The sequence below is a fragment of the Sarcophilus harrisii genome, chromosome 2, assembly GCF_902635505.1.
Source record: "Sarcophilus harrisii chromosome 2, mSarHar1.11, whole genome shotgun sequence".
Classification (NCBI taxonomy): domain Eukaryota; kingdom Metazoa; phylum Chordata; class Mammalia; order Dasyuromorphia; family Dasyuridae; genus Sarcophilus; species Sarcophilus harrisii.
This window is the reverse complement of record NC_045427.1, coordinates 302,454,846-302,481,166: the sequence shown is the minus strand read 5'-3', so window position 1 is coordinate 302,481,166 and position 26,321 is coordinate 302,454,846. Positions and strand designations below refer to the sequence as shown.

The 26,321-nt window shown below is 35.3% G+C and overlaps 1 protein-coding gene across 4 annotated transcripts in view; it reads left to right on the top strand.

Moving 5' to 3' along the window:
* Nucleotides 1-26,321, top strand: part of TMEM63C (transmembrane protein 63C) — a 124,254-nt gene that overhangs the window by 57,319 nt on the left and 40,614 nt on the right. For all 4 annotated transcript variants that reach the window (XR_004231991.1, XM_031952450.1, XM_031952452.1 and 1 more), the window contains 4 exons: nucleotides 11,037-11,074; nucleotides 15,633-15,775; nucleotides 17,862-17,910; nucleotides 20,843-20,951. Coding sequence is in view for 3 of the 4 variants with exons in the window: in XM_031952450.1 (XP_031808310.1) it covers nucleotides 11,037-11,074; nucleotides 15,633-15,775; nucleotides 17,862-17,910; nucleotides 20,843-20,951 (339 nt within the window). In the remaining variant the exon portion in view is untranslated. The remainder of the gene's footprint in view (nucleotides 1-11,036; nucleotides 11,075-15,632; nucleotides 15,776-17,861; nucleotides 17,911-20,842; nucleotides 20,952-26,321) is intronic.

The following is a 26,321-nucleotide window of genomic DNA, read 5'->3' as shown; positions in this document are numbered from 1 at the left end:
TCCTAAAGAAGGAAATGCAAATCATTCCATGACTAACAATGCATGTATATGTATTGAGGGAATAATTCAAAAAGTGAGTTGAGCCAGGAGTGCGTATATGATCTCTACTTTATTTATATATTTTTATTTACATATCATAAGTAGATAGATGTGGTACTTTAAAATATTCAAGAAACACAATTTCTGGGTAATTTAATTATTTTATTTTTAACAGTTATAATTTTATTAATAAATAATAGTATGAATACTCAACAATTTAATAATTTTATTAATAATACTTATAATAATTAACAATCATTTAGATAAAGGGAGGGTTACTTGTTGTCTGTTCCTGAGACCATTTTAGCAGCAGGTTCTTGATTTATATGTCCATTGGAAGAGGGATGTTCCTGAAAGTGGCAATGAACTCTGATTAAAGAGAGAATGAATATTACAATGAAGGACCAGATATGAAATTTGGTTATGTCATTTGCTTTAAGTTAACCCCAGCCTTGAGCAATCTATTCAAAGAATTTATCCCCATTCAAATCTGAGAAAAACACAATTGTTCCCCCACCTGAATGGGATCTGGATAGAAAAGGTACCTCTACCTTTAGAGACTGAGGTCTTGAAATGAGGATAAGTGAAAAAGGGGGAAATCTGAATCTCCCCAAATCATTGGTTATTAATAATCATTTCTCTCATAGGTATATGCTTATGCACATATCCTTATTTGTCTTTGTATGTCCCTTGGAAGATGACCACATCCGATTCATTTCAATTCAGTAACCATTTGTTAAATCCCTGCACTTATTCTGGCACTTTTTCCTAGAAGCCATAGTTTCTTCCCTTGAAAAATTTGAAATCAAACTGACTAGATAAAACAAATCTGTAAAATCATCAAAGAAAAATGGATTCAGTTACTCAGCAAACATATTTTCATCTTGTTTTGTTTTCATAGTATTTTATTTTCCCAAATACACGTAAAAATAGTTATTAGCATTAATCTTTGCAAAATCCTGTGTTCCAAATTTTTCTCCCTCTGTTCCTTCCCTAAGAAAGCAAGCAATCTAATATAGGTTAAACATGTGCAATTCTTTTAAATATTTCCATATTCATCATTCAGCAAACATTTTTTCATGCGCCCAGTACTTTAGGAGAAATCCAGATATATCTCACATGGTCCTTAATTCTGGAAAAAGTTCCAAAATAATTGTTCAATTAGATTTAGAACAAAAATTTGTCAAGCACCCACTATTAATAAGGCACTGTCCTTGGTGCTAGATTTGTGGGGTATTGTTGTTTTTTTTTTTAAATATGAGGAAAAGGATCCCTTCAGTCAAAAAGTTTGCATGCCTCTGGTGAGGTTGTAAAATGGACACAGATAAGCAAATAAAAATATAACAAAGTAATTTCAAGGTCAAGACAAGACTAACATCTGAGGGATACAAAAAAAGTCTCAGGAGGTGGTTCCTGAGCTGTCTCTTAAAGGAAGTTAGGGATTCTTTGAAGGAGAGAAATCCAAACATGGGAGAAAAGAAACATGCAAGTTTGCCTGGAACAGGGAGCATATGCAGGGAAGTAACATGAAATAAGACTGCAAAATGGCACAAAAGCCATTTTGAAGAAGGTGATCAAGACGAGATTGAACAGCTGTGCAAATACTGACCATAGATAAATATTGATAGTAGGTCATGCTGATTATATCGGAATTTTCATGGAGGAGGCATTTTGAATTGGTCCTCAACAAAGTGAAAGGTCAATCTTAGTGAAGGGAGGAAGAATAGAAAAACAAAGTTGTAGAACGGGTAATTAACAGGACATAAGTGGGGAAACAACATCAAGGAACCTTGCTCAACTAGAACAAATGGGCTGATTCAGAAAGTCATGAGAAAAAAAATAGGTAAATGTAATGAAATGGAGCAGTAGAGTAAGAATGGAAGAAAATTTAATTTTGATATTACAACAAAGCAAATATCTATTAAGTTCCCTGCTATGTACAGAGCTATATATTTAGTACTGCAGGAGACCTAAAGTTTCAAAAACAACACTGCCATAAAGATTTTTCTCCAGGGTCAATCTAGCAATAAAGGTCATTACATGCTATAAAAATATTACATGATAAATGTGTTAAAGATTTACAAAACAAAGTGCTATGTGAAGCTGAATAGAGAGGTTATTTCTAACCAGAGAATGGGTAAAGGCATTGTGAAGGAAATGGCAACTGGTTTAGGCTTTAAATGAAAAGAGGACATTTGAATCATAGAGAATAGCTTAAGTATATCCTCCAAGTCTTGAAAATGTAATGAATTTTTAGGATACAGAGAATTTGGGTAGATTAAAAGTATCCAAAAAGACATAACATAAAATAAGTCTGCAATGAACAGATCTGATTTAAGTGCTAGACAAAGGAATTTTAAAATTTACTTTAATTCAGAGAAATTTTTAAGTATTATAGTGACTTAACCAGATCTATGCATAGAAAAAAGACAACATAGTATAGGGAAACAAACAGCTGAGTTGAAAACCCAGGCAAGTCACTTTGAGCCTCAGCTTTCTGATCTGTGAAATTTGTACTTTAATTATCTTGCAGAAGAGCTCTTTTTATTTTATTTTTTTTTGGCCTTTTTTTTTTTTATTTAATAGCTTTTTATTTACATGGGTAACTTTACAGCATTAACAATTGCCAAACCTCTTGTTCCAATTTTTCACCTTACCCCCCACTCTCTCCCCCAGATGGCAGGATGACCAGTAGATGTTAAATATATTAAAATATAAATTAGATACACAATAAGTATACATGACCAAAACATTATTTTGCTGTACAAAAAGAATCAGACTCTGAAATATTGTACAATTAGCTTGTGAAGGAAATCAAAAATGCAGGTGTGCATAAATATAGGGATTGGGAATTCAATGTAATGGTTTTTAGTCATCTCCCAGAGTTCTTTTTCTGGGTATAGCTAGTTCAGTTCATTACTGCTCCATTAGAAATGATTTGGTTGATCTCGTTGCTGAGGATGGCCTGATCCATCAGAACTGGTCATCATCTAGTATTGTTGTTGAAGTATATAATGATCTCCTGGTCCTGCAGAAGAGCTCTTTTTAAACATATATGCATATACATATGTGTATCAATACACAAACATATAAACATATGTATATAAAGAGAGAAAAGGGGAGAGGGGAGGAAAGGGAAAAAAGACAGATAGAGGAAGAGACAGAGATGGAGAAAGGGAGAGGAAGAGAGAGATAGAAGGAGAAAGAGAAGGAGGGAGAGACAAATGGAGAGAGAAAGAAAAGGAAGAAGAGAAGGAGGGAGAGAGAGTGTGTGTGTGTATCCCCTCCTCCATAATCTGACACTGGTGTGAAGGATATGGATTGGGAAGACTGCTGGCAACAATACAGTACAATTGATGGAACCTTGGCTTCAAATGTGGGTTCAGACACTTCTAACTGTGACTGTGAGCGAGTCATTTAATCTCTGACTCATCTGCAAAATGGAGGTGATAATAATGCCTCCCTCACAGAGGAAATTGTATGAGCACCAAATGAAATAACATGTACAGTAAAGCTTAAATCACTATTGAACTGCTAATCATTATCACTATTATATAAATTGTCATTACTAGCTGCTATGATAGTCTAGGAAATTGGTAATGAGGGTCTTACTAGGATACTGACGATGATAATAGAAATGGAGATTTTTAATATGTTGGAGAGATGAATTCAACAGAACCTGATTAATAACTAGATATGAAAGGTGAAGGAGGGGATACTCAAAGATATGCATGAAGCAATGGAAAGTGCATTTAACTTGAAGTCACAGAACATGTAAATATATGTGTGACATTGGGGGAAATTATTTAATCTCTCAGGCTTCAGTTTCCCCACATGTAAAATGAGAAAGAGTAGATGGCCTTTGATCTCTCTTGTAGTTACAGATCTATGATTCTGTCATCCTATGAATAACAAAATTACAAACCTGAGAGGCAGGTAAAAGAGGAAGTTTAGGGGGAAAGATACTGTGCTGGGTTAGGGATAGAATGAATTTGAAGTTCCAGTGGGAATATTCAGGTGATGGTACTCTGAGCTTAGCTGTAAATGAAAGCCTAGAAAACAGAGAAAAGTCTGTTTTAATAGCAATAAAAGCAATTATATAACACTTGAAGGTTTCCAAAGCGCTTTACAAATATCTAATTTTATCTGCATAAGCACCTTGGAAGCTGCTATATTATTTACATTTTGCTAATGAGGAAACTAAAGCAAACTAAATTTAAGTAATTTGCCCAGCAAATACAACTAGTAAGTGTCTGAGACCAACTAGGTTTTTGCATTAATGTAGGAATTAAATGACCTGTTCATACCTGGCTTAAGAGCTAAGTACAGAAAGAGAAAAGAAGAATTCCATAAAAGTACATTTTATATATACATATATTTTATGTATACACATATGCATGCACACGTGTATATACAATATATACCTACAAATGTATATACATATACATACATATATACATTTAAGCATTATGTTTATATCAATACATTTTGATCATTTACATCTGACTCAATGACAAAGATGAATTGGCAAAGAAAGATGAGGAAACTGAGGCAAACAGGGTTAAGTGACTTATCCAGAGTCATACAGCTAGTAAGAGTCTGAAGCTGGATTTGAACTGAGGAAGATGAGACTTCCTGATTCCAGGCCTGGCATTCTATCCACTGTTCTACCTAGCCGCTACATTAATATATAGTATATAAAAAGTATAAATTTGTATCTCTATTTTAAAACTTCTTCAATAACTGTTTTCTCTTATAATCCCATATATTTTATTTTATGCATTTATTCATTTTATGTATTTATGCATTTATTATAAAAATGTTTATTCTTTACCAGTTCCAATCCAATCTACTTCATTCATTCCCTAGCCTATTCCATTATTACCTTTGGAACAACTAGTTCTATTGCCAACAAACTTGTCTATATTTTTGAACTTTTAAACACTTCATGATTAAAATTAGAATCTGTCTGGAAGATAACCAAATTCCTTGGAGTCTTCTCTGTAGATAGTTACTCCACTTATCACACCTTCTTCTTTTAGGGGATGAAGTAGAAGAAGGGGTATACTCCTTGTTCTAAACTACCATTTCCAGTACATTACTCTCCCAACATTTGTTAATGACATTCTCTCTTCTGAGGTTCATATAACTCACTTTTATTACCCTCTCCCCATCCTGTGATCATTTTACCAACTTTTGAAATGACTTTGACATCTGGATCATAATTATTTTCTCTAGCCCATTTTCTACCATCAGTCTTGAGAATGACATTCACACTGACAATCCTTCTAACAACCTGTGTTCCAGACTTGTGTTCTAACACATTCAGCTGAGTTCAGTGTATCAGCACCTTGATTTCCCCCTGGAATGTCAAACTCATTATAGTCCAAGTAAAATTAACCACACAATTCTTTGGCCTCCTTGAATCCCGTAACTTTCTTCTGTAGCATTTTGACCATACACTGAAATGATAACATCTTAGAACTCTCCCAGATTTGACCTACAATCTTAGGTGTAATGTCCTGCACTTTGTAATCTCTGTTATTGGGGCAACTGAGGCTGGTGAATTGCTTGGCTTGAGAGTTTTGAGTGCCAGCTCTAAGTCCAGAATGAATATGGTGAGCACCTCAGAGTGGGGAGTAAAGGCCTAAAGCTAACTATGGGAAGGTCAGAAATGGGAGTAAGTCAAAGTTCCTGTGCTGATTAGTAAGGCCTGTGAATGATCATTGTACTTCTCTTGTTGGTATCATTAAGTTGTTTTAGTCATATGTGACTCTAAGGCAATTTGGGATTTTCTTGGCAAAGATAATGGAGCAGTTTGCTGTTTCCTTCTCCAGCTCATTTTCCAGATGAGGAAACTAAAGAAAACAGGATTAAGTCACACAGCTAGTATCTAAAACCAGATTTTAACTCAGGAAGATAGAGTTTTCTTGATTCCAGGCCCAACATTATATCTATTGTAGATAACTCACAAATTATCTATAGCTAGTTGGTACAATGAATAAAACATCAGACTTGGAGTCACAAAGTCCTCAGTTCAAATATAAGTATTGTCTATTGTAACACATAAATTCATATTTATTATATAACATTAATACAAACATAAAATATGTTTATAATAGATGTATATCTATATAGAGAAACATACATATATCTATTTATGCATAAACATATTTCTTTGATGGATTCTTTCTTTTCTCTTTATATACTTGATACTTGGGCCAGATATATACCTGGCAAAAGTTTTCTAGCTGACTTCCCTATCTCTAATCCATGTTAAACACATATAATTATTAATCTTCCTATAACTTGGCTACTCCCCTATTGCCTGCCAAGATCAAAGAACTGAAACACCTCTAAAGGAGAGAAAGCCTGTTGAATATGATACCTATAAAGCAAATGGTTTGTCACCCTCCTGCTTCACCTGAAGTGCAGAAACCTGGAGTGCAGTGTTGAGGTCCTGTCCCTTCAGTCTAGGAACTGAAATGCAAATATGGCAGAGAGAACTCCTGGTGGCCCACACTAAAATGCCAAGAGTTCTTTTTTTTTTTCTTTTCTCTCTTTTTTTAATTATAGCTTTTTATTTACAAGATATTTGCATGGATAATTTTTCAACATTGACAATTGCCAAACCGTTTGTTCCAATTTTTCCCCTCCTTCTCCCCACTCTTCCCTCAGATGGCAGGTTGACCAATACATGTTAAATATATTAAAGTATAAGTTAAACACAATATATGTATACACGTCCAAACAGTTATTTTGCTATACAAAAAGAATCAGATTTTGAAATAGTGTACAGTTAGCCTGTGAAGGAAATCAAAAATGCAGGTGGACAAAAATAGAGGGATTGGGAATTCTATGTAGTGGTTCACACTCATTTCCCTGAGTTCTTTTGCTGAGTATAGCTGCTCTACTGGAACTAATTTGGTTCATCTCATTGCTGAAGATGGCCACGTCCGTCAGAATTGATCATCATATAGTATAGTTGTTAAAGTATATAATGATCTCCTGGTCCTGCTCATTTCACTTAGCATCAGTTCATGTAAGTCTCTCCAAGCCTTTCTGAAATTATCCTGCTGTAGAACAAGGGTTCTTGACTTAGAGTCTGTGAACTTTGTGTGTGTGTATATGCATGTGTATATGTATATCAAACTCTATTTACATATATGCTATGTATATGCATACTATATATTACAATATGTACATACTATACATACAAATACTATATATACACACACATCTGTAAGCACTATATATACACACATACACTGATGTTGTATATACATATACACATTATATGTGTATATGTATATTTATATCTCTCTCTATATATATACACACACACATACATACCCACCACACAAACACTATATATACATACATACACACAATATGCACATACTATATATACACATTACTATATACATGCAACATTCTATACACACACACACACAACATATACCCTATATGTTACATACAAACTATAGATACATACATACACACATTTTATACACTGTATATACTTTATATACACTCTATATTATATACACACTATGTATATATACATATACACACACACTATATACACACACATTATATATATATGTATACATATATAAACACATTCATGTACATAGATCGTATATACACATATAAATATGTACATGCTATATAAATATAAATAAATACACAAACATTCTGTATATATACATTATACATATACAGTATATACACAAACACACACACTATATATATTATACACATATAGTACACATTATACTCATATAACATATACATACATTTATACATATATATCACATATGCACAAATATACACACTATATGTACATATTATATATGCCATGCACATATTAATATATTCAACATATACATACATACTATATACATCATATACACATATATACCTACATGCACGTACTGTATACACGCTATATACATTATATATATATATATATATATATATATATATATATACACACATTGTATATGCAAACACTGTATATACCTACATACACATACTGTATATACACACACTTTCTCTCTCTCCCTCTTTCCCTTCTCTCTCTCTCTCTCCACACACATATTTATATGTATATACTATATATACTATAAACACATTATATACACACACCATATACACATATACATATATATACACACACACTATATATATATATATACCTATACTATGTATGTGCTACACACATTACCTATATATACTATATACATACATGAACATACATTATATTCATATGCCATATATACACTAATTAGGTATCTGTGTATATACACACACTATACGCATATAAACACACACATACATATATGCACACAGTATATATATGCAAATACTATATATACTTATATACATACTGTTTATACACATACCATATATACACTAAATATACACACGCTATATATATACATATGCACATACAATATATATTATAAATGCCATACACACACATATATATATATACTATATATGCCATATACATACATATAACTACTATACACACTCTCTCTACATATACTATATATACACACACTACATACACATATGAATACATACTATATACATGCACCAAATACACTATACTTGCTATATACATGGACTAAACATACTATTCACATATTGTGTGTATACATGCTTTATACATACTATGTATGTACAATATACATATACACATACACGTATTATAAATATATCCATCCATCCATACACACAAATATATGTACTATATTTATACACATACTATATGTACTATATATACACACACCCACATACCATATATATACATGCATATATACACTATATATACTATGCACATATACACACTATATTTATGTATTATATATAGTATATACATATATACTATATAATATATATACACACATACACATATAAACATACATAGATCACCTATATATGAAGATTAATAAAGATTAATAAATTTGGCATGTTTAAGATATACTAGAATTAGGTAATTAGATTAGAACTAGCAAGCTTTTTCAGTAATCTAGGATTTAAGTGACCAGTACCTATCTGGCCTAAGGCCTAGCTGTAGAAAGATAAAGTAAAAAGGGATTCCCTTAAGGAACATTTTAGGTGGAACTCTGGATCTGGAGTCAGGAGGACCCAAGTTCAGATCTGCCCACAGACACTTATTTAGCGCAGGATCCTGGGTGAGCCCCTCATTCTCTTGTCTCAGTTTCCTCACTAAGGGAATGGCAATAACAACAGGTCACCTCCCAGGATGTTGTGAAGATTCAATGAGATAATATTGCTAAAGCACTTAGCATGGTGCCTAGCAACAAGTTCTGTATAGATGCTAATTATTATCATTGTTGTTGTTACAGTGCTGATGACTAATTGAATATGATTTTAGAATACAAATGAGATGGGATTAATTATGGACCGGTCTGAATGAATATGGCCAGGGATTTGCAGTCAGAAGACCTAGCTTTGAATCTGGAGTCTTCCAGTTATAATGAGGAGATCAAACTTGACCCCCTAAAACTTCTTATCCTCTTTAAATACTATGATCTTATGAACTCCAAATCTGTAAGCAGAGTGAACCATAGAAATGGGGACTAGTGGGCCAGGTAATGAAGATCTTTAAATGCCAAATAGAGAAATGAATACACACTCATGATTCCACATCTACACAGCCAGCATTAAGTATGTTCACATCTGTGATTTCATTTGGTCCTCAGAAATACTCCGTGGGAGTAAGCAGGACAAAGATTATTATTCCCTTATATACATGAGAAAACTTTGCTTCTAGGGACACTTGACCAGAGCCTTCAGGGCTGGGAGTATGGGGGAAGAGTTATGGGGTATGGGGGAAGAGGGAGTGGGCAGGGGTGTGCTGGAGTAAACTTGTGAGAGAGAATTGTTAAATATACAGCAGGACTGTTTATACTTTGAAGGTGGGCACAGGGCCTGGCACATTTTTTTTGTTGTTGTTAAGTCATCTCCAACTCTTCATGCTGTTTGGGGCAAATGCACCTATCCAAACTGACTACTCAGGAGTCGTTCCAAATGATGTACAGAAAGAATTTATTAGAATCTCGAGAAGTGGACCGTCCTGGGCTGTGGGCCCAAAAGGACAGCAAGGATACCCACAGGAGGAGAGTTATTCACTTGAAGATGCTTACAACTTTTATATATTTCAGATAAAGAACCCCCCAAATCCCACCCTCTATAGGTTGTGATTGGTTACATAAACCTTTATCTCCCTATTTGGTCAGTGGAATGCAGTGAAAAAGGTGATATACAGCTTCGGCCACTTAATTCCGCCTTTGGACAATGGAATGCAGTCCAGGTCTCATCTAAAATCACATGACTGGGGCCTATAGACCTGATCTACTTTAGTTAACAGTCTCTGATCAATATGTGCTTAATCTGTAAGTTCTTCACCTTTCCACACAATGACCTCCTTTGGAGTTTTCTTAGAGTGATTTGTCATTTCCTTCTTAAGCTCTTTTTACAAAGGAAGAACTTGAGGCAAATGGGGTTAAATGATTTCCCCAAGATCACACAGCTAGTAACTATCTGGCTGGATTTGAACTCAGGAAGATGAGTCTTCCAACTCCAGTCCCCACACTATCCACCACGCCACTTCCACTGGCTGCAGTCAGAGCATGTGCATTCGTATCTTGACAATGACACACTTATGTAAACCTAGACCATTTCCTCCTTTGTAAATCAGGAACTTGAACTAGATAGGCCTTTTCCAACTGTGATCGTGTGTGTGTGTGTGTGTGTGTGTGTGTGTGTGTGCGCACGCATTCATACACATCACTGATCCATCCTCTCTGAGTGGTTTACTTTTTATGACTTCATGTGGACAGCCTTATTCCCTGGGGTAGTGTTTGGACAGAAGCCCTTAGTGCTTCTCCAGATCCTGTCTGTATGCCGAAGAACTTCCCTTACACTGTGCTAACCTACTCTTCTCTCCTTTTTACTCCCAGGGTAATTTTTCCTGGTTAATCAACATCATAAAAATGACGTAAGTGTTTCTACACCCTATGGTATGAGGGAAAAGGGGAGTGGGCAGGGCTATGCTGGATCACCTTGTGAGAGAAAATTGTTAAATATAGCATGAGTGTTTAGACTTTGAAAATTAGCAAATGCTACTAATTAAGGTTTAATTTATTATTTTGTTGATTGTTTAAACTTAAGTGGTAGAGAAAATGTTAATAATGCAAATTAAACTTAAAAGTATATTATGGTTGTTAAACATTTCCCACTATTCTCCTGGTAGTAGAAAAGGTGATTCAAATCTTCTGCCCCTGAATCAGCTATATGGAGCTCCCCACTTATAGCTTGTGTTTAGACCTTGAATTATGGAGCCTTCTCTATTTTGAGCATTACTGGGAAGGAAATAGTTAGCTTATCTGCCCTGACCCATTTTTCATTAAGCAGACCCTCAGAAACAAGTTTCTTCTCTTATCCTATAGGCTTTTAGCCTTAGCCAACTTCAATGTCATCATCAAAAGGAATTTCCCCCGTGTCTACCCCTTCCAATTCTGCACAACTGAGGAAAGGAGTAATGGGAGAAGGCAATATGATACCTACCTGATATTTGTCTTCAAGCCTTAAAAGGATTGACATTGTGGAAGAGAAAATAGTCTGGTTGCTCTTAGAGACCTAATTGATGGAAGTCATAGGGAGACAAATTCTAACTTAATATAAGAAAAATCTTCCTAACAACTAGAGCATCCTTGACATAGTAGGATATCACTAGGTAGAATGTTGTAGAAGTGATTCACAGCTCAGTAGTAGCCCACCTTTAATACCAGTGCCCTTCCTATGTATATTTTCTCCAATTTATCCCCTTTTTAGTTTGCTTGTATAATGTCTGGCACATAATAGGTACTTAACCATTTATGAATTATCAATTCATCCTGAGCTAGATGAGTTACACTAGATACATTTCCAGCTCTGTGGTTCTTTAAGTCGCTGACCCTTCTATAACCCCTGAGAGATAACTTCTGAATTTTCCCCAATTTTCAGCACCTTAATTTTTCATTATTTTCAACTCCAGCCAAACAGAACCAGGCACAACTAGACAACTGCCAACACAGACACATATACCTACATGCCCAAACCATAGTACATTGGAAAAAGCATTAGAATGAGAGGCCACAGACCTGGGTTTTTTACAGGCCACTGTGACACTTTGGGAATATAACTTAAATCTCTCTGGGCTTCATTTTTTCATCTATAAAATGGATTGGGTTTCTGAGATTCCTTTTCAGCTCTGTAATTACATGGTTTTATGAAGTCTGGATCTCTGTACAAGCATACCCCCTTCTTGGACTGTCTTCTATCATTCTATTAATCTATGTTCTTCCTCTCCTTCAAAACCCAACTCAAAACATTTTTTCTTCCAGCTGTCCTTTAAAGGACCTCCATCTACCAAACTGTCCTTTGTATCAGGCTTCTATAACAAATACACTGAGCATATTTGCCTTTCTTCGTATTTTTCTTTGAAGTGCTCTTAGGGTGTTTTTCATTAGGATTCACTTAGCCATCAGGACAGAGACTTTTCCTTCTCTTGTATGAGCTTTTTAGTGAGCATTTCCAAATTACTAGATGACTGACAAGTCTGTCCTTGCCAGAAAACTTTTCTTAAAACATGATTTCTTTGAGCCTTGGCTATTGTTAAGATAAGGATGTGGAGTCAGAGTCAGAGCTCTCTTCAGGTTTTCCTCACTTGATCCCAAAGATACTCTGTTTGCCATGGGCATTTGTGTTTGTCTGTCTTTAAAGAATTGCTCAGGATCACTCTGAAATATGAAAATAGTAATTTTAGGACAAATAAAAGAAGTATGAAGCGTAACTATAAGGTGATGGGAATATGAGAAATTCTTGGCTTATGTCACAGAACTTCTCCCTTTATGTAATATGTTGTAAACATATGGTACTAGTTTACCATGAGAAGTGAAAAGGCTACAAACAGTTCAGGATTAAACAATAAATGGCCAGTACTACATGAACAAGAGTGAAGAAGGCCCTGGATTAAGATGCTGGCAGCATGCACTTAATAAATGGTAATATTAATCAAACACATGCTCAGTGAGAGATCAGAGAGACCCTATTGAAGTCTAGAACTGGCTTTCTGCTTAGGGATCCTTAAGTGGTATACTTAAGCAGATCAGTATAGCCTCATGCCCATTTTGGAGTGTCACTATCTTGGGAATCTTCTCTCCAAGTTCTTGGTTTGTTAAGATTGTCCTGATATTCCAATGATAACCTATATATAATTGATGATTGCATTTCCACTATTCTAATAGAACTGTCCTCTCTTGAACATTACCAGTGACATTCTAATCATCAAATTCTGTGGTCTCTTCTCAGTCCCCATTCTCAACTTTCTATAGCATTGAGCATTGATACTTGATTCAATTGATATTAGTTTTCAGGAAAGCATTCTTATGCATTCTTCCAACTCGCCCATGGCTTATAATAAATAGATCTAATAAGCTGGATGTTCTTGGAAATCCTTGGTAATTTAGGACTCAGATACCAACATGTTGTCCATCTATTTTCTTTTTTATTCCATTTCCATTCATTAAGTGTTTACTATGTGCAAAGTACTGTGAATGGTAACCTCCTTTGACTTTTTAAACTTTTTTTATGATGAACTTAATAAACATGAACATTTTTCCATATTCTCTCCATATAAAAAGCAGAACAAAAAATTAAATTGCATATGAAACCATTAAGTTTCTATTAAATTTAACATAATTGTATTGTTTCTCTACCTCTCTGAATCACCATTATCTGTACATTTTTAATATTTCATTGTTTTCTTATCTCTTTTTTGGTATAACACTCTCCTACACCTATTTCCCATCCTTCCCTTAATAAAATCCTATTCTTCTAACATATGAGAATAGTCAAACCAAATAAGATTCTCACACGGGCTGTGTCTGAAAATTTATGTCTCATTTTATAGTTCTTGACCAAGAGGTGGTTTAGTATGTTTTATCTGTCTTCTAGAATCAAAATTTTGGTCACTGCATTGATCAAAGTTCTTAAATTCATCAAAGTTGTTTTCATTTATTTTATTATAGTCATTGTATAAACCTTCCTTTTGGTTCTACACATTTTACAGTGGTACAAATAAATCCTCCCAGGTTTCTCTGAGTTCATTTCTTTCATCATTTCTCAAATGTAATATTATTCCATTCTATAAATATACAATAATTTGCTCAGCCATTCCCTGATTGATGGATATCCAAATTGCTTCTTGTTCTAAGCTACAACAAAAAGTACTACTATAAATTTTTGTCCATATGTGTCCTCTCTTTGATTTGTCTTTGATTTCTGCAACATTACCTTTCTTCTTTTTTCCTCTTATGTGTCTGATTGCTTCTCTGTTTTCTCTTTTCCTTTTTGTAGGATAAGCATAAGTTTGGCTTAAAACTTTGTTCTTTGCTCTCTTTTCCTTCCTGTTTGCAACATTATCCTCTCAGTTTCTTTCCCATTGCAATAATCCAAATTTAAGTACTCCTTAGCTAGCTCTCTTGTGGATTATTGTAGTAACCTTCCCATCTCCAGTTTTTTCTTCCTCCAATTCTTCCTATCCACCTTTGTTAGGTCAGTCTTGTTATCCAGCTCTGATCAGATCACAGCATCACTCAGAAACCTTAGTGGTTTTGTTGCCTACCAATTCTTCAAAGACATGAAATTTCACATGTGCATTCTCTCTCCACCAATAACACACAACTTATCTAAAATTAGTAGACAGTTTCTAAGAGTTGCTATTGTCAAAAGTTTCATTATCCTGTGGCTAACCTGCTTCTGAAGATCTTGGAACTTTACCAAGCAGGCAACAGATGCTCAATCAACCATTCTAAACTCAGATCCTTAGAGTAACCACAGTCACTACCTTGTCACCAAAATAAAAAGCATCATGGTAGTATTTTAGTGGAAGATTGATTTCCAAATAAAGTGCAGGCTCCATAGCCAGGAAATAAAGACATTCTGTAGCACAATTCAAGACTACCTTTCTATCACTACTCCTCTAAATAAGAATTATGTGCTAGCCAAATTGAATTTCAAACTCCAAGGCTTCTTAACTCTATGCTGCTTATTCTCTCTCTCCCATCTAATTACTAAAATTCCATCTACCTTTCAAAAAACCTAGCTCACAAGGTATCTACTTCATGATCAAATAGAAGGGAACTCATTATTTCATAGGGCATCCCATTCTGTTTTAGGATAATACTAGGTATTAGGAAATTCTTAGTTTGATGTAAAAGTAGTACATAATCTCCTTGAGATCGAGGAAATTTTTTTTCGATCTTTGCATAGCCAGTGCTAGCACAGTTCCTGGCATCTAGGAGCTGCTTAATAAATGTGTGTTGGATTGAATTTAATTGAAACCTGCCTCCTTGTAACTGCCACTCTTGAAGCCAAGCAGTGTTTTTAAACCAGCCCCAGAGGACTTAAAAATGCTTTTTGGTGATCTACTGATTATTCAAGATAAATCATTCTTTTGCACTTAATTTTTGGCATACCAGTTTCTGAGAAGTGTCTTTTTGTGTCTCTCCTAGGAAAGAGGAGCTGATTAAAAAGTGTGGAGATGATGCCAAAATGTACCTCAGTTTCCAGAGACACCTCATTCTTCTATTCCTCTTTCTTTGTGTGCCCTCCTTGGCTGTCATCCTGCCTCTCAATTACTCTGGGAATCTTCTGGGTAAGGGGAGGTCAGAAGCCAACAAACACTCTACTAGAGCTGCAGTGCCTCAAGAGAATGGAGGCAAAAAACAGTTCCCTCCAATCATCAGGGAGGGCTTGAATGAGGGTCCTCTTTTATGGCAGTGGAGTGTAATAAGGAGAACACCAAACTAGAAGTCAGGAGGCATGGTTTCTTATCCTGGCTCTGCCATTGATTTACTGTCTGCTATTGGATAAGTCACTTTGAACGCTTCATTGCCTCATTTTCTTCATCTGTATCACGGGGAAATTATAATGACCACTTTTTATTTTATAGGGATAACAAAAATGAAAATGCCTCCACTTTGGAGGGATAGATGGAAACAATGAAAAGTATATTTTATTTCTAAGACTTCTATGAATCCAGTGTCAACCCAGTATAAAAACATAGCTGGCTAAGTATATTTAATAATAATATTTTTGAGATAGAAAATCTATATCACCAACATGGGATAAGACCTTTTTTCTATAATGTTCAGTTGATGCATGTGAAACCCTAATAATATAGTTGCCAAGAAAATAATGAGTTTTCCTCAGTTTCCACAGCCAATATAGAATAAGTCCCCATTTCTAAAAATATGTCCAGCTAATATGTGTGTGAAACTCATTGCCAAAAAAAACCCAATTTTTTCCTCAGTTTCCATCTTTTTTGGAGGGACTAGGTTCCCCTATCTTGCCTAGGCTGGAAATGTAGTGAGGCTCTTCACAAACAGCCTATCCCACTAGTAATCTGTTTTGTCTAATGGAAGCTTTAATTTTCATTTCTGCCTTGAGCCAATTTGCCTCTCCTTCGGCAGGCTGGTAAGCCCTTACCTCCATCTCCTGGAGGCTCACCATACTGATGCTAGACTTTTCACTTGATTGGCCTTAGCCCTGTTGAAGCTCAGAACTCTTGAGCTCACCAACATCAGCATCCCCAATTGCAGGGATAGCATGTCTGGTACTTTTCCTCATTTGCTTCTCTGCCAGTTAAATATTTATTTTTTTCCCTGAAGTTCTACAACTTCCTATAAATTAAACATTTATATCAAAATAGATCCTATTGTTGCCAGTTCCTGCAAATAGCTATTTTTTTTTGAGCCTGGGATTCCATTTGTTGTCATGAACTCTCTGAATAGAAGCTCCCTTCATTAATCCAGGGCAGCAATTTGTCTATATCTCATACTCCTAAAGGCTTCCTGGGGCAATGAAAGATTAATGGACATACCCACAGATAGAGTCACACAGCCAGTATGTATTAGAGAAAGGATTTGAATTCATCCTTCCTGATGCCAAGACTAGACTATATCCACTATATCATACTGTTTTTTATATATAATCTTAAAATAATTAATTTCATAAAAATGTATGCAATAGAAAATAATAACAATAAAATCAGGGAATAATAATTACAAAATAAATTTGACTAACAGGGCCCATTCCATTAATCTGAGTTTTTAAGTATTGTGTATTATTAATTACTGTGTTCTGTTATTATTTTATATTATTATTGTTACTATGAGACTATAGGTTGAGGAAGCACAGCTTGCAAAAATGTGAGAGTAGGAAGATCAATCAATAGTTGGAGTAAAAGAGTATAATGAAAAAGAGCACTGTATTTAGAACCAAAGGACTGAGATCAAATCTTGACTGCTACATACTTTTCAGAAATCTTGGGGAAACCTTTTTTCCTTCTAGGGACCCCCATTTCCTCATCTGTAAAAAGATACTGTTAGACTATATGTGTGGTGTTGAATTCAAATAGAAATGAATCCCCATAGGTCTCATATTGACTGCAAATAAACCACAAATTAACATCATATATTTAATGTTCTCAGTCCCATTTTAAACTTTTTCAGCTTCATCGGGGAGTTTCATAGCTTGCTTGTGGAATTTGATATGTTTCCTTTCTCTTCCTATGACCATATGAGAAAAGGACCTGTTATTGTCCCAACAAATCTGGGACTAGCTTATAGGGCCCGAAAAAGGGTAGGACCATGGGAGGTAATCCAAAAAGGTCTAGACTTTCAGCTGGGATGCATGCATTCCTAGAGGCATAGCTACTAACAAGCCTTCTTCTTTTTCAGCACGAAATAGTCATTTTGGCCGTACCACCATTGTCAATGTCGGCAAAAAGTAGGTGTCAATGTCTTCTTACTTTTTTGTCTTATCTGGAGAGGGGATAGGTCAGGGACCCACATAAGTTATATCAGTCCCCAACTTGGACAGCAATTATCCTGTGTTGAGAGAGGTTTGTTTATCCTTAAAGATCTAATTTCTAGTCTCTAAATTAATGAACACATGTCCTGATGAAATTTAGTATACTGGGTTGGGAGTTAGGATGTCACTGATTTACTAAGCTAGTATTAATTGACTTTTCTATACCTAAGTCTTCCTAGCAATATAGTGGATTTTTTAAAAAGCTCCTAAGATGGATAACAAAATTAGAATTCAGAAAGACCTAGTCAGGCTTGAATGATGGGCCAAAACTCAAGGTGAAATTTAATAAGCATAAATATAAACTCTTTGTGTTCAAACACCAAACTAATAATTTCTTAGTCATCATTACCTAAAGTATAGTATTCAGAATCAGGAAGGTTATAGTCCTGATTTATTCTGCCCTGGTCAGACCACATTTGGAATATTACATTTAGTTCTGGAAATTGTGTTTTAAGAGAGATTTTGTTGGAGCTGGAGAGGGCCCACAGGAGGGCCATAATGGTAACAGGATTGGAAACCATGACATGAGAAGATCAGTTGAAAGAAACTACATGCCTTGCTTGGCTATCATCCTGCTAGTCAAGTACTATGAGAATTTTCTGGGCAGGGGAAGCCAGCAACCCTTCCAGAGGACTAGTGGATTTCAAGAATACAGGAAAGAACAAGTTAATGGGGTCGGGTAGGGTAAAACAGAAGGGAAGTATGAGGGGAACCGGATGAGACAGCTATCTTCAAATATTTAAAAGGCTGTCATGGGGATGAAAGAATAAAATTTATTACACATGACTTCAGAAGGCAAAGCTGTGACCAAGGGGTGGAAATTATAGGTAGTTAGGCTTTAGTCAAAATTTTTTTTAAAAAACAAGTTTTTGACAGTTGCAGTTGTTTTAAAATGAAATGGGCACTCTCAATGAATATCTAGACATGTTAAAGAAGAAACTAAGAATTTGTTGAACCTATTTTAGAGAGGAATCATTCTTTAGGTAAAGGTTAAACAAAATGAACAGTAAGATACTTTTGTACTCTGGGATTCTGTGAATCTGTGAAGCACTGTGATCCTTCCTGGTGACCTACATGAAGGAGTATAGTTCTGGTAGCCAGGCATTTCTAGTTCTTCAGCAGAAATCCCACAGAATAATTTAAGGGAGATAGGGGATAGTACTATGGACTTGAAGCTACGAAGACCTGAGTTTGAATCCTGCCTCTGGCACTTACTAGATATGTGATTGCTCATCTAGAAAACAAGAGATGATAATGGCAGCTACCTAGCAAGGTTGTTGTGAGGATCAAATGAGATAATATAAAGTACTTGCACTATAAATGTTAGCTGTGTAGAGGTTTAGGCTATTGTTTACCCTATGCATAAATGGATTCATTTCAACCTTCCAATTTTATATAGAATTAAGTTCTAGACAATCCTCTTTTCTTGGCTCTCAAAAAAAATTCAAACATTGGCTCAAAATCAGACAAGACAATACGAAAATACTATAAAACTGGGTACTAGATTGTAGAAAATGAAACAGTTTACATAACTTAGTTGTGATTGGCTTCCTCCTATTAATACATTAGTATTCAAAGCTCTTGACAGTGACACCTTGTGGCAGAGGTTCCAAGAGCAAGTGTAATCTCACAAATATTCCACTTGTTATTACTATAGCTGTTCCTTTCATCTGGGCACAATCGGTCTTAGACAGGATTATGAAATAGATAAAGATGTGTCTTTAATAATGTCAATAATGCTGGACACTTGTCTTGGACAACTTTTACTTAACTAGCATCCAAATAACCTACTATCTGATAACTGTTTTATCTATCCAGTAGGATTTTCATCTTTATAAAGCTTATTTTTAAAAAACACATTCATTACTTTAATAAAGTTTTTTTAAGGGCAACTAGGATCCTTAGTTCCTTAGTTCAAATCAGGCCTCAGACACTTACTAGCTTTGTGACCCTGAGCAAGTCACTTAATCTGTTTGCCTCAATTTCTTCATCTGTAAAATGATCTGGAGAAGGAAATGGCAAACCGCTAGAGAATCTCTTCCAAGAGAACCCCAAATGGGGTCAGGAAGATTTGGCTGGAAGTGACTGAACAAGGCTTCTTTAAAGGCCCAAAGGACTTCAAGGTCCAAGGCTTATAGGGCTGGGAAGATCCTTAGAAATGCCTTAGTTAAGGAATCATGAAGTGGCGCTTGTAAGAGACTTCTTGCAGTGTAAGTGTCTGAACAGCCATAGACTTAGAGGAATCTCAGAGTTTATTTTTTTACAGGTGAGGAACTGAAGTCCATAGAAGTTAATTGATTTGCCTAAGTTGGCTCAGGTAGTAAACAAGACTTGAACCCAGGTCTTCTGACTCCAAATACAGTGCTCTTTCCTGTGTTTTGAAAGATCCTACCATTAAATCTAGAAGAGACCTCAGAGGCCATTGGAGGAACAATTGGGGCAGCTGAGCCAGAAAGTAGTCCCCAGTTTTTCCAGATTGAAGAGAAAGGTGGGATTTAGATACAACAGCAGTCCAACTCTGAGCTCTCCTTCTGCCCTCCTTTTCATGCTTCATCTACTACCAACATAGACCAAACAGTATGAGACTAGTAGAATCTAACCCCAAATTTTCCACCCACTGATCTATCACGGAAATTTGTCCAGCCAGGCTGAAGCCCCTCAAACTTAGAGATAGACTGGCATAGCCTTAGCATTTAGAATATAAGTTTCTACATTGCCAACCAGGTAGGATCATAATTGCTAGAATATTTCAAGTGTTACTAGGAAAAACATATGTCCCAGGAGCTAAATCTCTGTTTATCAAGTTGTATATCTTGAACTAATTGTAACTACTTCTTATTCTTGACAGTGACAAGATATTGTGGGTACATAGTGTATTCTCCTTTCTCTACTTCTGCCTCACCTTTTGCTTCATGGTCCACCATGGTCGAGACATTAAGCCCAAGAGTGAAGGAAAGGTAAGGTGACGGAATCATACCCATTATTAAGTGAAATAGTCCCCATCTTTTAAACTCCAATTCAAATACCTACTCCATGAAGCTTTCTTTGATCCTCTGTGATAACATTTTCTCCTTCAGGTATAACATAGTTCTATACTTCCCTTATATTTTTCCTAGTTTATGTATTTTTCTTTATTTCAGAAAAACATAAAATAATACATAATAAATTGTAGTGTTCTATATATATATGCTTTATTTCTGAAGTACTTGCTCCAAAGGACACCCCAGGAGATGGCCTGATCTAAAAACAACTCTAAGCTATCTCAGAGTTTGAGCTTTATCTCACGGAAGTTACTGTGGGAACATAGTATCCTGAATTTCAGAGAACCTTAGTTCAAATACTATTTGTCTCTTCCACTTACTACATGTGATTCTGGACAAGTCAATTTTCTCCTCTGAGCCTCAATTTATAAAATGAAGAGATCATACTGGGTGACCTGTAAGATCCCTTCCTTCTCTAAATCTATGAATTTTGGAAGATTCAAAAGCTGACTGCTGACACTAAAATTAAGACTTCTCCTGGCCTATCCTCAATCCTCCAGCATCTTTGAATGAGATTCCAAATCAAGTATGGGGTGTCAATTCAACCTAACCCTCAGAGTTCTAATCACCTTCTCATTCTTCTTCCTCCAATGGGATCTCAGAAGAGATTCTGGCCCTCTGAAAGTCAGAGGCAGTGAAAACAATCATCATGTCTATGCTCACTTTTCACAGATATTTAATGTATAGGAGCCTCTTATTTTAATGACACATGAATTCCCAATTCCCATTACCCTTATCTTAATAATCTAGAGTCCAAAATCCTATTCTTTGCCTCTAATTTTATCTCTAGGAAAATCAACCTTTCTTTCTCCATAAGCCATGCCCTCAGTGTATCCTCTAGAATCCTGGCTTTATAGGTTCACAAAATCCCCTTTATTTTAGATCAAAAGATCTTTCCTTTTCCATCCTTTTAGGCTGGCTCTCCCCAGAAGGCACTATATCCTTTGGCCACCCTCTCCAGAACTGGGTTGCCTTTCTCATATCCTCTGAAACAGGGCCAGCAAAAAGAGTTGGTATAGTCCTCTCTCCTCATTGTAACTTCCAGGTACTCTTTTAACATCCTCAGTCAGCAATCTCTCTTCCTTTGAGGTTCAAACTATCCATCCTGAAATGTCTTACTTGCTTTAACTCCTTGTTATAGCAATCTACTGGCATCTAGGTGATTCTTTCTCCTTTCTCAAAGAATTCAGTTCCTGGATCACCATTTTCCTCTTCATTTTGCCTTCATACTTGGAGGTCTCAACATATCTCTTTTTTTCCTTCTACAGCACTTCCTAGAAAATTAATTGTATTTATGTTCTCCATTTCCTTGCCTTCCATTCAATTCTCAATCCCTTAAAATGTGGTTTTTGACTTTACCTCTTAACTAAAACTGAAATAGGATTACCATTGATCTTTTGACTATTCAATCCAATGGCCTTTCCTCAGTACTCATCCTTCTTGACTTATCTGAAACATTTGTCGATGACCCCCCAGCCTCTCCTCTTAACAAACTTTCTCCTCCCATGGTTTCTGTGACACTTATCTCTATATTTTTTTTGCCAATTTGATTCTTTTCCTTTGCTACATTTCCTTTAGTTAGTCATCATAAAGTTGTTTTGGGCCCTCTTTTCTCTCAACAGAAGAGAGAAATCTCTTGCCAATCTCTTCTGTTCCCATGGTATTCAATGATCATGAGTATGACAATCACAGAAATTATATCTAAGTGGTACAGTAGAGCCTGAAGTTAGGAAAATCTGACATTATGTATGATTTCAGACACTTAACTAGCTATGTAACCCAGAACAAGTCACTCTATCTCTCTCTGGCTCAGTTTCTTCAGCTGCAAAATAGGGCAATAACATCTACCTCCTAGAATTATGAGGATCAAATGAGATTAATATTTGTTGAGTCATTTCAATTCTGTCTGACTCATCATGATCCTATTTCTTCACAAAAACTCTGGAGTACTTTGCCATTTCCTTCTGTAGCTCATTTTACAGTTGAAGAAATTGAGGTAGACAGGATTAAGTGACTTGCCCGGAATCACACAATTAATAAGGGTCTGAGGCCTGATTTGAAATCAGGAGGATGAGTCTCTTTGACTTCAGACCTAAAACACTATCTACTCTTATCTACTGTGCCATCTAACTGCCCCACCTGGCACATGATAGGCACTTAATTAATCCATCCCTGAAATTTTCACATTTTCACAGACTGTTCTTCATTCCTGGAACCTTTTCTCTGTTCTCATCTCCTTTTCTTCAGCTCCCTTCAAGTCTCAGCTATTTTAACAGAAAATTCTAGATTTGATTCCTACCTGGCTTGCCAAAAAAGATGAAATGACCAAAGAAACAAAAGTTTGAGCTCCGAAGCACAGCAATTTACTATGACAATTATATAAGAAATTGGGACCAGTCACCTTTCTCAGCTTTGGCACTGTACTCTTAACTGAAGAGGAAGACAATCTTTTATACATAAAAACTTACTCAAATAGGACCAATTAATTATAAGCAAAGCAATTAGCCAGAATACAAAATTAGGTGATCTAATTTCTAATTGGAGGAAAGATTAAGAGTTTTCCAAGTTTGGAGGGGGAAAGAGTCAAGTTGAGAGAGGAAAGACTAGATTTGGAATGGATCTTAGAATAAAAAGATGTTGAGTAATTACATTCATCTTCATTGATGAAACAATAGATGGCTTGTACTATCTGGTTTTCTATGGATGAATAACAGAAAAATAACAAATATGGCAGCACAAGATGAGTCAGTATTCATGAGATAGAATCTGATTGGTTCTTTTGATTCCCACACCAAATCAACTCAGTTTTGTAATTGATCTTCATTTTATCTCATTAATTAATTAATCTGCCCTCAGACACATACTAGCTATGTGACCCTTGGTCAAGTCCATTTAACCCTGCCTGTTTGCCTCAGTTTCTAATCTGTAAAATGAGCTCGGAAAGGAAACAGCAAAGGATTCTAGTATCTTTGCCAAGAAAATTCCAAATGAAGTCTCAATGAGTTGAACACAACTGAAATGACTGAACAAATAAAAGGTACTACCTTTTTTTGTTTATTTTTTTTAAATATAGCATATTATGACCAAAAAACACTTTATCTCATTTGACCCTTATAGTAAACAGGTATTTTATATCCCTATTTTACAGATGAGGAAACCAAGATTGAGGGCTGGAACGATGCTCATGGTCACACAGCTATTAAGTAGTGTAGTTGGAACTGACAGGCATTCTCATACCTCTTAAGTTCAATGCTCTTTCCACAATTCCACACTTCCACTTTGGACTATGGGAGTTTGAAGGAATCTCAGAGGTCATTTGGTCCAACTCATATCTGAAGAGGGTTTTGGCTATATTATATCTAAAAATGGGCATCTAGTCCTTTAAAAAAAAAACTTGCAAATAAAAGAAAACACATTACCTCTTGACACACCCATTCTATTTTGGGATAACTCTTATTGTTGTGAAATATTTCTTTATAGCAACCAAAGTTTGCCTCTTTGTAACTTCTTCCATTTATTTGTCATTTTCTGTGTCCCCACTTTCTTTACCTTTTTCTTATAAAGCATGAATTTGAGCTCTTCATTATTCAGCTAGCTCTCCTATGAAATCTCTCTGGTTTATTCATGTGGGTCCAAAAACATGGCACTCAGAATTGAGCACAATATTGAAGATGTGGCTTGATCAGGACAAAGTATGACAAAATATCAGTTTTAAATTTCTGGATGCTGTGTATCTCTTCATGCTGCCTAAGATTATTTTATCTTCCTTGGTTCTTATGTTATACCATTAACTCAGATAGAACTTTTGATTCATTAAATTCCCCAGATCCTTTCCAAGCAACAGCTGATAAAATCGTAGGTGCAATAAAATATATTAATGTTATTTATTCCAGAAAAGAGAAATAATATTAGTTCTTTTCTTCATATTGCTGTACTGGTTCTTTGTAATCATTGCTTCCTTTTCTAGATTCTCACTAACAATCTCTTTAATAACATGTCCTAAAATTTTGCTAAGCATCAAAGTCAAACTTACCAGTCAAAAATTCATAAAATGGCAACTCTGTTTTTTTCTTGAAAACCAGAATATTTGCCCTCCTCCAATCCTGTGTGACATCTCTCTCTATGATTTTTCAAAGACTACTAATATTTATTTCTCATAAGTCATATCTGCAAGTAATTTCATTACCCAAGAATGTAGTTAATCTGGCCTGATTGTGTTGAACTCATTGATAGCATTGAGGATATTCTCTTTTAACTTAATTATCTAGGATATTTACTCTCAATTAACCATTTTTATTCTGTCCTTTCTAGTCCAGTGATTTTTCTCATTGTCAGAGAAAACAAAAAGAAAATAGGAATTGAGAAAGCTTTTAGAATCGTTTCCTATTTTCTATGAACAGTCACATTCATTCTCATCATCTTTCACTTTTGACCCTCTTTTCTCTCATATAGCTTTTAAAAAACTCTAACCAATTTTATTTATTTTTAGTGTTCTCACTGATATCAGCTCATTCTGACTTTCTCTGATATAGTTACTTTGAACTATGCATCATATTTGCATTCATTTCCTCTTAAGTGATGAAATCACTAAGATTATAGGGGGAAAAAAGATAAAAGCTCAGGAGAGAGCTTTTGGATACATTGACAATTAGGAAACAGAACATAAATAATGAGTCAACAAAGGAGAGTGAGAAGGAGGAATCATTCAAAGTAGGAAGAAGGAATAGTGTCAGAAACATCTAGAAAGGAGAGTGTCCAAAGAAAAGAGAATGGTTGACAGTCTTGAATGATGCAGAAATTAGATATGATGAAGACTGAGAAAGGGACACTAAGCCATTTTTATTCTATCCTTTCTACTCTAGTGATTTATAGTGTAGCCATTAAGAAATCATTGATAACTTTGGAGGAAAGTTTTAAATGAATAATAAGATTTGGGGCCAGATTTCAGATTGCAAAAAGGATTGAAAAGTGAATGAGAAAATAAATATAGACAGTTTCTCTAGGAATATGCTTGTGAAGAGAAAAAAAGATATAGGATGATAATTTGAAGAGATAGAGAAAAGTGAGAATTATTTTAGGATGGGAAGACCTGGACATAGGAAAGAGCTGATATAAAAGTCTCCTTTTATATTGAACATTAGAAAGATGGAATGACTGCTATAGCAGTTTCCTGGAGGAGATGGGAGGGGATGGAATAAAGAGTGCAAGCAGATTAGGAGAAAGACAATATTCTTGATCAACTAAACAACTAGTCAACAAGTAAGTGCCTATTATGTGCCAGGCTAA